The sequence below is a fragment of the Nicotiana tomentosiformis genome, chromosome 9, assembly GCF_000390325.3.
Source record: "Nicotiana tomentosiformis chromosome 9, ASM39032v3, whole genome shotgun sequence".
Taxonomy (NCBI): Eukaryota; Viridiplantae; Streptophyta; class Magnoliopsida; order Solanales; family Solanaceae; genus Nicotiana; species Nicotiana tomentosiformis.
This window is the reverse complement of record NC_090820.1, coordinates 31,154,125-31,165,522: the sequence shown is the minus strand read 5'-3', so window position 1 is coordinate 31,165,522 and position 11,398 is coordinate 31,154,125. Positions and strand designations below refer to the sequence as shown.

Genomic DNA, 11,398 nt, shown 5'->3' with positions numbered 1-11,398 from the left:
TCTTGAATAAATTCATACATGGAAAGTTAAAAACAAAAAGAGTAGATTAATTAGAATGTAGCGGTTGAATTTATTGTTGTGATAGTAATTTAATTTTTTAATCTATTGGAAATAACTTATATGGTATTTCTTATATACTAAAGAAATAGAACAAATTGTATTTTGCTCGTGAGCAAAAATAAGGCCTCTTCTATCAATTGAACGAGATGATTAATAACTTATATGGATAGAGTTTTTTTTTTTTTTTTTGAGTTAGCTAAATAGTAAAGTATCAACAATTTTATTTAGAAACTTATATTTTTTTAACTTTAACTTTTATTTTATAACTCAACCATAATAATATAATATTTATGTAATTCTTTGAAATATTATATTTATTGTATATGGTAACACGCGCAACGCGCGTACTTTAATAGCCTGTTTGGCCAAACTTCTAAAATCAGTTTATTTTGAAAAGTGTTTTTCTCAAAAATACTTTTTAAAGAAGTGCTTTTGGTGAGAAATAATTTGTGTTTGGCTAATTAATTTGAAAAATACTTTTGAGCAGTAATTAGTGTTTGACTAAGCTTTTGAAAACTGTTTCTAAGTGTATTTTTATCAAAAATGCTTCTTAGAAAAGTGCTTTTGGAAAGAAACTATTTTTTTCTGCTTCTCAAAAATGCTTCTGCCTCTCTTCAAAAGCACTTTTTTTCCTTCCAAAAACTTGGCCAAACATCTCAATTTTTGGCCAAAAATGCTTTCGGCAAAAAAAGCACTTTTAATCCCCCCCCAAAAAAGCTTGGCCAAACAGGCTATAAGACCAGTACTATTAAAATACTTTGCATACATTTAATTAGTGGAGTAATGATACACACATCTAAGGACCCGTTTGACCATATATTTTACCAAAATAAATTTGGATTTTATTTGGCAAACACATGTTTGCCCATAGATTTTGCTTACATTTTGGCAAAATTTCAAATCCCAAATCTTAAAACCAGTTGGTTTTGGGCCAAAATATCACTATTATATTTTTTAAAAATTGCCCCAAACTTTTATATTTTATAAAAGAGCCCACCATTTATTATTTTATAACAATATTGTTTCATTTTCTCGGTCACCTGATAGTGTATCATGTACTTCATTATAAAAATAATAATTTTGTATCAAATTTATTTATCTTCAGGACTATGGTTTGCGATAATATAATGAGTGTAATTGTACTGTTGGGTATTTGTGATAGTTTTTAGAACTTGTGAGTATAAATCATGTTTCATGTTTTTCCAAAATAAATTTAAAAAATATATTTTAAAAGCTGATATCCAAACACATTTTCATCTTCAAACCAAATTTCGCCCAAATCTAAATTTCTTTTGTTTTTTTGAGTAGAACCCCCACCCCCCCCCCCAAAAAAAAAAAAAACAGAAGTGAAGCATAATTTGTTGGAGCTCTAAACAAGGTCTTAAAAGTGAAAAATCCAAAAGAGCAAAAAGGTTTTCTCCAATTCCCCACCCAATCGCGAAAGCCCCCGAACCCTTTCCCCATACAATTAATTTCGTCGAAATTCACCCCGCCCTTTCATATTCTTCTCCCCTTTTCCTCTCTGAATGAATCCGTAATAGTATCATATTTTGTTCTATCTATTGAACTTTCGCCGTTTGTATTTTGGGATGTCTCTCTGTTTTCCTTTTTTTCAATTCAACATTGTGAAGTGATAATCCATTCCATGCATACATGATTTCGCAAAACTTGACAAATTTCTACTACTTCAATGGGGGCCTTAACAAGTAATCGAAAGCGGGGTGACGATTTTTTCACCTTGAATTACAAAACTCCAGCTTCAAACGTTGACCCTCACATTTCCAAAAAACCTAGGCTTTCTATGAACCAAACAACTCAAGATCACAGCAAAACATCAACAGTCAAAAGGCTTTTCATAAAATACCCATCTTCCATTACTTCCATTAAAAGAGAAATTCATGCTCCTTGTAAAAGGCCGTCTTCTTCAAGATTTGGAGGTGGGTCCCACTCAATAATGGGGAATTTCCTAGTTCAGCAGTTATATAGAGCTAAAAGCAGCGCTTTTAAAACCTTCAGGTACTTGAAGAAAAAAGATAAACAAGTGGTAATAAACGTTGATGGTGATGATGAGGATTCACATGTTGAGGAGTTAGGAACTGGGTTTGTTCCAAAAACGGGTCTTTTTGACGGGTCGGGCCAGATACGGAAGGAGAGTAATGCAAAAATGGGTCTTTCTAACGGGTCAGGTGGGAGATGGAAGGTGAGTGATGGTGTTATTGAAATATTGGATAATTCTGATGATGGTGTTGTTACGGATGTGCAGCTTCAGAGTTCTTCAGTTGTAACAGTGTCCGATGGCGATGTGAATTTGTTGAAGGTGGAGAATGCAGAAAAGATGATGGATTCGCTATCTTTGAGTAATAGCAAGTTTGATGATTCATCTTCGTCAGCATCCTTTGTTCCTTCGTATAAGAAATTGCTGGATTCAGCTGAGAAAAGAAATGATAATTTAAAGAGCCTGCAGTTTCACATTCAGTATACTGAGAAACTTCTCGAAACATATAAATTGTTGAGGCCTCAAAAGAAAGATGAACAATATGTTAAGGAGGTAATATTGCTGCAGCCTTTTTTTTTTGGTAATGTCGTTTGCATGCATTCAGGGCTTATTTCTTTTGTGATATAACAACAGTAATCCAGGCATAAAACACATGCATTATTAATACAGCATTTGGTTCAGTTTAAATCTTTGCATTACTAAATATGCATTACTGAAACAGTGTTAGATTTTTGTGTAAAACTCTGCATTCCTAGATCCTTGTATATAATGTCATTGGTATGCATTAGCGCGTATGACCTTATGGTGTGTATGGTTTAATGACTTGCAGGATGTGATTATAGAACCCTTTGTGCAACTTGATAAGGAGGAAAAGGCTGAAGTTTCTCATGCTTTATCTAATTATAGCAGGTATAACTTATTTAAACTTCAATTTTCTTTTCAAAAGGCTCCAACAACAACAACAAACCCAGTATATTCCCACAAGTGGGGTCTGGGGAGGGTAGTGCATATGCAGACCTTACCCCTACCCAGTGAAGGTAGAGAGGTTGTTTCCAATAGACCATCGGCTTAGATCATTTCAAAAGGCTCCAATTTTCAAAATTAAAATTTCTTCATATGTTTCTCGTGGACTTATTTTTGCAGGAGTAAGGTTTTGGTAACCCATGAAAACTCCAATATAGATATTACTGGAGAGATATTGCAGTGTTTGAGACCCAGGGCATGGTTGAATGATGAGGTATTACTTCATGTCAGTTACTTAGCTAAAATACTGGAATGGAAATGGAGTTAGGGAATGATGAAGTTTTCTTCTTTTGCAGGTCATTAATGTGTATCTTGAGTTGCTAAAAGAGAGAGAGAAAAGGGAGCCCAAAAGGTTCTTGAGATGTCATTTCTTTAACACATTCTTTTACAAGAAGGTCAGTCCTTTGCCTTGAAGCTCAAAATTTTGAGTTTCAAAGTTATTCAGTTGCTGGCTAGGTTGCAGTCTATGCTTATCAGCTTTTCTAGGTTTATATCACTTGTCTTCTTTTCATACCATGAATGTTTTTCATGGCAAGGGGTAATCTTATTTCCTTTATCTTTTTCTTTTTTTTTCTCATCTTGCATTTCTTTGAATTGGAGTTTGTTTGGCAAAGTTGTTGAAAGTATCAGCCTAGTATGGATTTACATAAGATACACACATAAAAGTTACTAACCATGTTTTCACCTATTCTGCTCTTCACTTTACCCGGAGAAGAAAAATTTCACTTTAATCGTGATACCCGAACCATAGATTGGCATGTTCGATCATTAATCGTTTCTGTCCTTAGTTGAAAACTGATTTTTTAATTCTTTCCTTTTCTCTCCTGATGACCCCTGGAATGTACATGTATAGCACTTTCTTTGTGCTGGCCTGTCACTAATACTAACTTAGAAATAATGAAGATGCTCATTGGAATGTACTAACTATTGCTTGCTCCAACATGAAATCTCGCCTGAGTATCAATGACCATGTTTCCTCTTGTTTCTTTTTAACCTTGCCCTCGATGAGAAGAAAAGTTCATGTTTTCTATTCTTTTATCACACGCTCCTATCTCTCTTTTATTTTTTTGATAACCGCGGTGTCCGGGCCAGCTTGTGCGCACCTTGACTAATTCCACTTGATACGTGCTACCTCCCACTAGCAATAGGTACTGAGTTACTCTATCCACTGAGGCTTGGACAGATAGGAAGAAATCACATAGTGTTTTTGTCTCCGTAGTGAAGAAATCTGCAAGGATCATGATTTGCAATTATTTCATCACCAACTTTTTCTTGCCACAATTTATTAATAAGTATTTGTTAGTTGCTATGCGGATCTCTGTAGAGAACCTTGTTTCCAATCTGATTAATGTATGCTCTACGATGAGTGGTCTGTTGGTTGACACCGTCTGGTTTTCTCCCTCAAGTTGGTCTTGTAATTTTCTTGTTAATAGCCTCTATAAGATGTCTAGCATGTGCCCTGAATTATCCTTTTTATTGAATATCATCACATCTTGCTGGACGAGGTTGCTATGTCAGATAGTGTTATCACCTCCAAAGTGACGTCTGTGTGTGTAAAATTCTTATATTAAGTTTCCTACAAGGAGAAGGTTATATCTGCTAATTGTTCTTTTGGACATTTTCTGCAATTTCAGTTAATCAGTGGCAAGGGAGGCTATAACTATCAATCTGTGAAAAGATGGACATCCCAAAGGAAGCTGGGGTACTGCCTCTTTGAATGTGATAAAGTAAGAATTATCATCATTCATTCATACTTTTGTTTTGTTGTCTATTGTATATTGATTGATATGTCCTAATTTACTTAGATTTTTGTCCCTATCCACCAAGAAGTACATTGGTGTTTAGCTGTCATCAACAAGAAGGATGAAAAGTTCCAGTATCTTGATTCACTTGGAGGAAGAGATAATCAAGTACTGAGAGTGCTGGTATGTTTTACATCTGTTTACCAGGAAATAGTTTTTTCAAATGAATGCACATGTGACAGCGTTTTCAAATCTTATCCTATTGATTTTTCCTGACTGTACTGTGCAAATGTAGGTTCTATGCAGTCTACCGCATAGACGCATACTACTATTATTTCTATAATTGGAGACTGAGTAGGCATAAACACATTACTACATGCATTAAGCCTTTTTAATAAGGTAGTAGTGATGAGGTCTGGGCAACACTCTTATTAGAAAAAGAAGAAGTTAGTACTGATGATGGTAGAATTTGCTGGTTAATAGTGGATGAAACTAGATGGGAGATTTTAATCTTGTTTATGTTGCCTCCTAAGCAGTGTTTTAAAAGGCGTGGACGTAAGGCGAGGCGTTTTACATATGCCTCAGCGAGGCGTAAGCCCCGAGGCACGGGGTATAAGCCCCATAGGTATTTAATTTTTACTATTTTATAAAATAATATAATTACAACAAATATTTATAAACAGGTAAAATTGCATAAAAAATGAAGAAAACTATAAATATGTGAAATATATATATATATATATGTATATATATATACACGTATAGATCTTCATCCCCACAAAAAATTATTTAAAACAATCTATTATACGCTACTTAGAAGCTCAAGTAACTTGAGTCGAAAAGAATAAAGTTTTCTACATGGAGGGACAAAAAGGATGACTAACCTTCAATTTGAACTTTGAACTTGCAGGTATGAAGGATAATGTAGTTCTCTTTGTATTTGTAAAAAAAAATTGAATATTTTTTGCTTTTGGGAGATATTAACAGATTAGCGGACAAGATAAAGAATTGGAAAAGACCATGAATTGGGGCTTCAATCAATAAAAAAGGTCTTGACTTTTAAATTTAATACATTTCAGTTCCTTTTTAAAACTTTTGAGTAATTACCAAGCTGAATTTTGAAAATTTGGGTATTATATGAAGGACTTATTCAACAAATTTTGTTTTAATTTGAAAAAATCTCTGGGGTTTACGCCTCACTAAATAAACTCGCCTCAAACGCCCGGGCGTACGCCCCGAATTGCTGGGCCTCTTGAGATTTTCGCCCCACTCCATCGCCCCGGGGCATTTTTGGTGCGCCTCGCCCCAGGGCTCGCCCCGAAAATGCCTTTTAAAACACTGCTCCTAAGCAGATGGGATTGCGCTTTGTGTTGAATTGCTATTCATATCCGTTCGGATCACATGATCCAATTGTTTAGGCTTTTGACATGACCAGTTAGGTGTAGATAAGGTCATCCTCTTCTCTTGTCACTATTTCGTTTAATTTGCTGATTCTTGCTTTACTGTTTCCATTCGTTTTGTTTTCCTTTTGTTTTAATCCTGTCTTAATCTCTTCCCAGTTTTGGATGTAATATGCTGTCAGTTGTACCTGCGTGTGATCCTATACCTAATTCCTGATGAAATTTGGTAGTGTGGAAGAAGTTTCTTGAAAAGAAAATGAGAGATACTGAAAAGGGTTGAGGGGTGGGCCCATTATCCACCGGTTTCTGAACCTTGCACCACTATCTCTTGGGGATTTCATGGTTGTCTAAAAAAAATAAAAAAATAAAATAGAGATAGGCCATAGTTTTTTTTAAGAAAACACATTTAGTCTCTAGTGGAATCTTACCATAGTCTAGTACTAAAATGCAGGGAAGATACTGTAAGTTTCTTACTATGATACCATGGCATTATGTCCTGCTTATTTTTGTAGCAACTAGCAACACTACTTGCAGATAAACCAAATGAATGAAAAAGAAAAACTAAAAACAAGAGCTCCTAACACTGGTTGCTGCAATTTGTTTTTGGGAAAAAAGAATCTCATGTTTATTGAGGTTTTGTTGTAAATAGAAGGATGTCATGATCTGTGGAAATTGGAAATTAAATGTGCAGACTAGATACTTCATTGACGAGGTGAAGGACAAGAATGGGAAAGATATTGATGTTAGCTCGTGGAAGCAAGAATTTGTTGTGGACCTCCCAGAGCAAGAGAATGGGTGCGTAATACCTGAATCTTCTTTTTATTGATAAAAAGCATGATACTTTAATCTTATTGCTCTATCAGTTTCTTTCGACATGTTGGAGGCTCATTTATATATATTATTCTTCCTATGTGCTTATCCAAAATAAAAGAACAAATCTTTCTATGCAAAGTGCAACCTCATTAGTTAATTGGGCTTTGTTGGAGTTTACTCAAGCATTTTCATAAAACTTAATTATGTTTTCATTTTTGAAATATAAATGACAAACAATTTCTGTAGTTTAACCCTGAATTTGCGTTTCCTTTTCTATGGCTTGTTGTCTATAAGTATCTGAGGAGATCAGTTTTTCTTGGGACCTCGCCAAAATTGCTTGTTAAGTTGACTTTCTATTGATAGTTGTATTTTTTATGTCTCTTTTAAAGTCGTGAATAGTTCTCATTCTGCTAATACTTTGCGAACCATTTATCCCATGTAAACATAGAAATCATGTACATTTAAGGAAGTCTAAATACATAGGCGGCCCCTTAAACTTGCCAAAGAGTTTCATTTGGACACTTTAATTAATGGTGTTACCTATTGAACACCCGACTTACGTTGAAAAATGTGCTTATTGAACACATTTTTGGCAGTCAACCAAAATACTTAAACCCACGAGTTTCACACATTTGACATAAAAAATGTAACCAATATGAAATAGACATGTTGGAAAAAGGAGTGATGTGTCAACTGAGTCCCATTCTACCCCATCCCCTTCTGTTCTCATTCCATCCCACCGTCAATTTCTTCTCCCCGTCTCTTTCTCTCTCCAGACACTCCAATTGCTCATCTTCTTTGATCCTTCAATCCCTTTTTCCTTTTCACATTTGTAGTTGGAAAACCTTAAGCTTCCTCGGAGGAGGGTCATCGGAAGTTGGTAGGAAAAAAATAAGTGAAAAAAAAGTTAGAAGAACTTGACCGGAAAAATTCAACTCACAGGCAAAATCTCTTTCCAACGAGAAACTTTAGGATTTTGTTGATTCTTTTATTGGGTTTGATGACATGAAAGATTGTGAGTACTCAGAGGTGGGCGCGATTTTGTGGGTCTTTGGACGAAATGGGGACAGCAATTCTTCATTAGTTCTACTTTTTTTTTTGCCCTTTATGGACATTTGTTGGCCTTGGAAGGCAGCAAACTTTTGAGCTAATTGAATTTAGTTTCTTTCAGCACTTCCTTTTCTCTATCTACATAGATGAGCCAGGCGTTTTAATTCTATAGCCCAGACTTGAGAACTATGAGATGTTGACCCGAAAAAATTTGCAAAAAATTATTTTATCTGTGCAGTGTGCACCCTCAATTTTATCATCTATAGATCTTGCATGTCGATTGAGCTTCGGCCATATTTCCGGCAAGAAAACTCTTTCTATTTCTGGCCAAAATTGTCTCTCCATATTTAGATTTTCAGTAGTGATAATTTTTTGTTTCTATACAAAGGCTCATTTGAAGCCGACGGGGTATAATATTGTGGAGGTGGTGCGGCAATAGGAGGACGGAGTTGCAGCGGGAGAGTTGAGAGGTTGATTTTGCGTGGAAACATGAAATTTCTCATCTGTTCACACGCTCGATTTTGGGTGTGAAACAAGCACTATGCCATGTCAACACTACGTGTTCAATAGGCACATTTTCAATATATGTCAGGTGTTCAATAGGTCACACCTTTAGTTAAAGTGTCTAAATAAAAAAATTTGGCTAGTTCAAAGGTCCGTGGTCCTACTTCTATTTGAATAACATGTTATTTATGGCAGATTGGTTATATTTTAATGCTATTAAGTTAACTTCCTATTGACAGCCAGTAGCCGTATCTGTGATGTCTCTTTTAATGTCATGAATAGTTCTCGTTCTGCTAATACTTTGCGACCCCTTTATCCCATGTAAGCATCACAATGATGCTCGTCTAAGTAAAGATGGTCATTGTAATGCTACAGAATAACATGTTATTTAGGGCAGAATGATTTTAGTTTTAATGCTTTAAGTTGGGTTATGCCCGCTTTAGATGAAACTTACCATTTCCAAAGTATGCATAGTTTTCTTAATAAGGTAAAGGTAAAGTCCAAAGTATCCTTCTTAAAAATGTTATATAATGAACCACCAAAGAAAAGGAAAATAAGGAGTGGAGCAGGCCTATGGGGCTGTGGGATATAGCTTTAGCCTTTACATAAAGCATATCTTCCACAGTGAGTGTTCTTTCTGATGTGTGTGTATCAGCAAAGCTAGGAAGGGAGAGGCTACGCTTGAAGGGGAATGAGGGTGGCCCTGAAACTTCCTCTCTTTCTAATATAAAATATCTATAAATTTATTTAGCTCTATGTTTTTTTGTTAAAAACACTAATGTTAGAGGGCATGGATGATAATTTAACTTTTTGTGCTTTTAATGTTCTGATAGCAGAGGCTAACGGAAGGAGAAAGCGATCTAATGAAACATCAAACTAGAGGGGTAGATGTATTAAGTTTTGTTAAACTAGTGTGAAGGTCTAATTAACTGACCATAAATTTTTTTACCATGGTTTGCCCAAACTATTTTTCAGCTGGTTCGGGTTACAAGAAATATGAAACAACTTTGTATCTCTATGCTTAATTTATTACCGACTTCTGTTCATTAAGTTTGTTGTCTGGTCATACTGATAAGATATGCACTATGAACAGGTTTGACTGCGGCATGTTCATGCTCAAGTATGCTGATTTCTACAGCAGAGATATAGGACTCTGTTTTAATCAGGTAAACTGATGTGCTGCAATGTCATTGCAGCTTTGGATGAAAAATGAAAAGTGACAAGGCAAACCGGTTTCTAAGTAGGAAGGGAATATAATAATATCATTATATACACACATACACAACACGTTATGTATGTGTGTATACTCTGTGTGTGTATATATATACACATGTTTTAGGGAGGTTATTATACTAAAATTTGCCACTTTGGGTTTCATGATACAAACAATATGACTTTTGATCTATCGGTGCTATCTGTGTTAGAATGCGAAAAACTTCTCCAGGAACTGTATATTGTTCACTGCTTCTCTTCTCTCTCTCTTCTTCCCAGAAAAACCTTCTCTGTTGTTTCCCTGTTTTGGAAGTTGGCCGATTTCTTGGCCATGAACAACTCCATAGCTTGCCTATTCCTTCCTACATGTTAGTACTTTTTTGGACTATAAAGAATTCCATCTCTACCATTCGGATGAAGGGGGCTGTCATTTTTTCCTGGTAAGTCTTGGCAACAAGCAGTTAGGATGTCCTAGTTTTTGGAAGCTTAGTTTTCCTACTTTGCTCCATGTTCTACGTGATAGAAGTTTTTTTTCCTCTCAACAACAACCAAAAAAAGGATACCTGGGGCCTGGGTGGGTGGGTTGTGGGGTGTGTGTGTGTGTGTGTGTGACATTTTCTGCAGGAAAACATGCATGTTGAAACTGTAAACAATCTTGTCCTTTTCTTGTAGGAACATATGCCGTATTTTAGGTTAAGGACTGCCAAGGAGATCTTAAGGTTGAAAGCAGAGTAAAAAGTCCTGAACATGCTCTTTGCTGCAATGTTAAATATCCTGTGTCAGCAAAGGATGACTACATAGTTTGTTGGAATGATTGATGCATTGCTAACAATTCCATGAAGGCCTTGTCTGATTTGTCTATTTGGTGGTTTGAGATCCTAGCAAGCTAGTTACTGTCTGATGAAGGCGTGATTTTGTAGGTTGAGGTTGAAAGTGCTTTAGTTTTTTTCCTTCTTTTTCCCTTTCCTTTTTGTGTAGGTCTTTACAGTTCTCACATATAGTATCTGAAATCAACTTTCTTTTGGAGAAATCTCAGAAGTTGTAATCATGAGATTCTATCTATTTTCATTAAAGAAATGAAAATTCAAGGTTTCATTTGCATGATCTGGTATTTTGGTATGTATAGGCATGTGCAGCACGCGGTTGGTTTGCATTGTATTTGCTGTGACAAAAAATTCTTGTCATCTGAAATCAACTGGTGTTAATTTTGTACTTGACACTCTGTTTTGGTGTCTACAAGTGTGCTTATTCAGTTGATGTTTCGGTTAGCCTGTAAGCTGTACTATGCCAAGGGCCAGAACTAGCAAGCTTGCCTTCTTGGTTAGGATCACTTTTTCATTCCAGAGTCACAATAGACGAGTGTACATTCTAGGAGTTGTTTGGCATTTCAGAGATTTATATGTTTAGAGAACATACAAAGTTTTTAATACTTTTTATTTGTACGTTTGTAAAGGTTACAACATTAATGTATTTTCTTTCCTCACGAATGCAAAGATTCCTATTCTTCAGTTTGATCAACTAGTTATATTCTTTTCGCTAGGAATAATTGACTGACTTCAACATTAGCAGGGAGTGGGTCAGTGAATCACCTCACCTAC

At 35.5% G+C, this 11,398-nt stretch overlaps 1 protein-coding gene across 1 annotated transcript; it reads left to right on the top strand.

Moving 5' to 3' along the window:
• The first annotated feature begins 1,424 nt into the window (after positions 1–1,424).
• On the top strand, positions 1,425–10,901 carry LOC104094505 (ubiquitin-like-specific protease ESD4). The gene is made up of 9 exons (XM_009600457.4): positions 1,425–2,608; positions 2,886–2,965; positions 3,200–3,293; positions 3,376–3,474; positions 4,714–4,806; positions 4,885–5,004; positions 6,913–7,016; positions 9,682–9,754; positions 10,473–10,901. The coding sequence occupies exons 1-9, from the start codon at positions 1,751–1,753 to the stop codon at positions 10,533–10,535; spliced, it is 1,584 nt and encodes a 527-aa protein (XP_009598752.1). The 5' UTR covers positions 1,425–1,750; the 3' UTR covers positions 10,536–10,901.
• Positions 10,902–11,398: the final 497 nt, after the last annotated feature.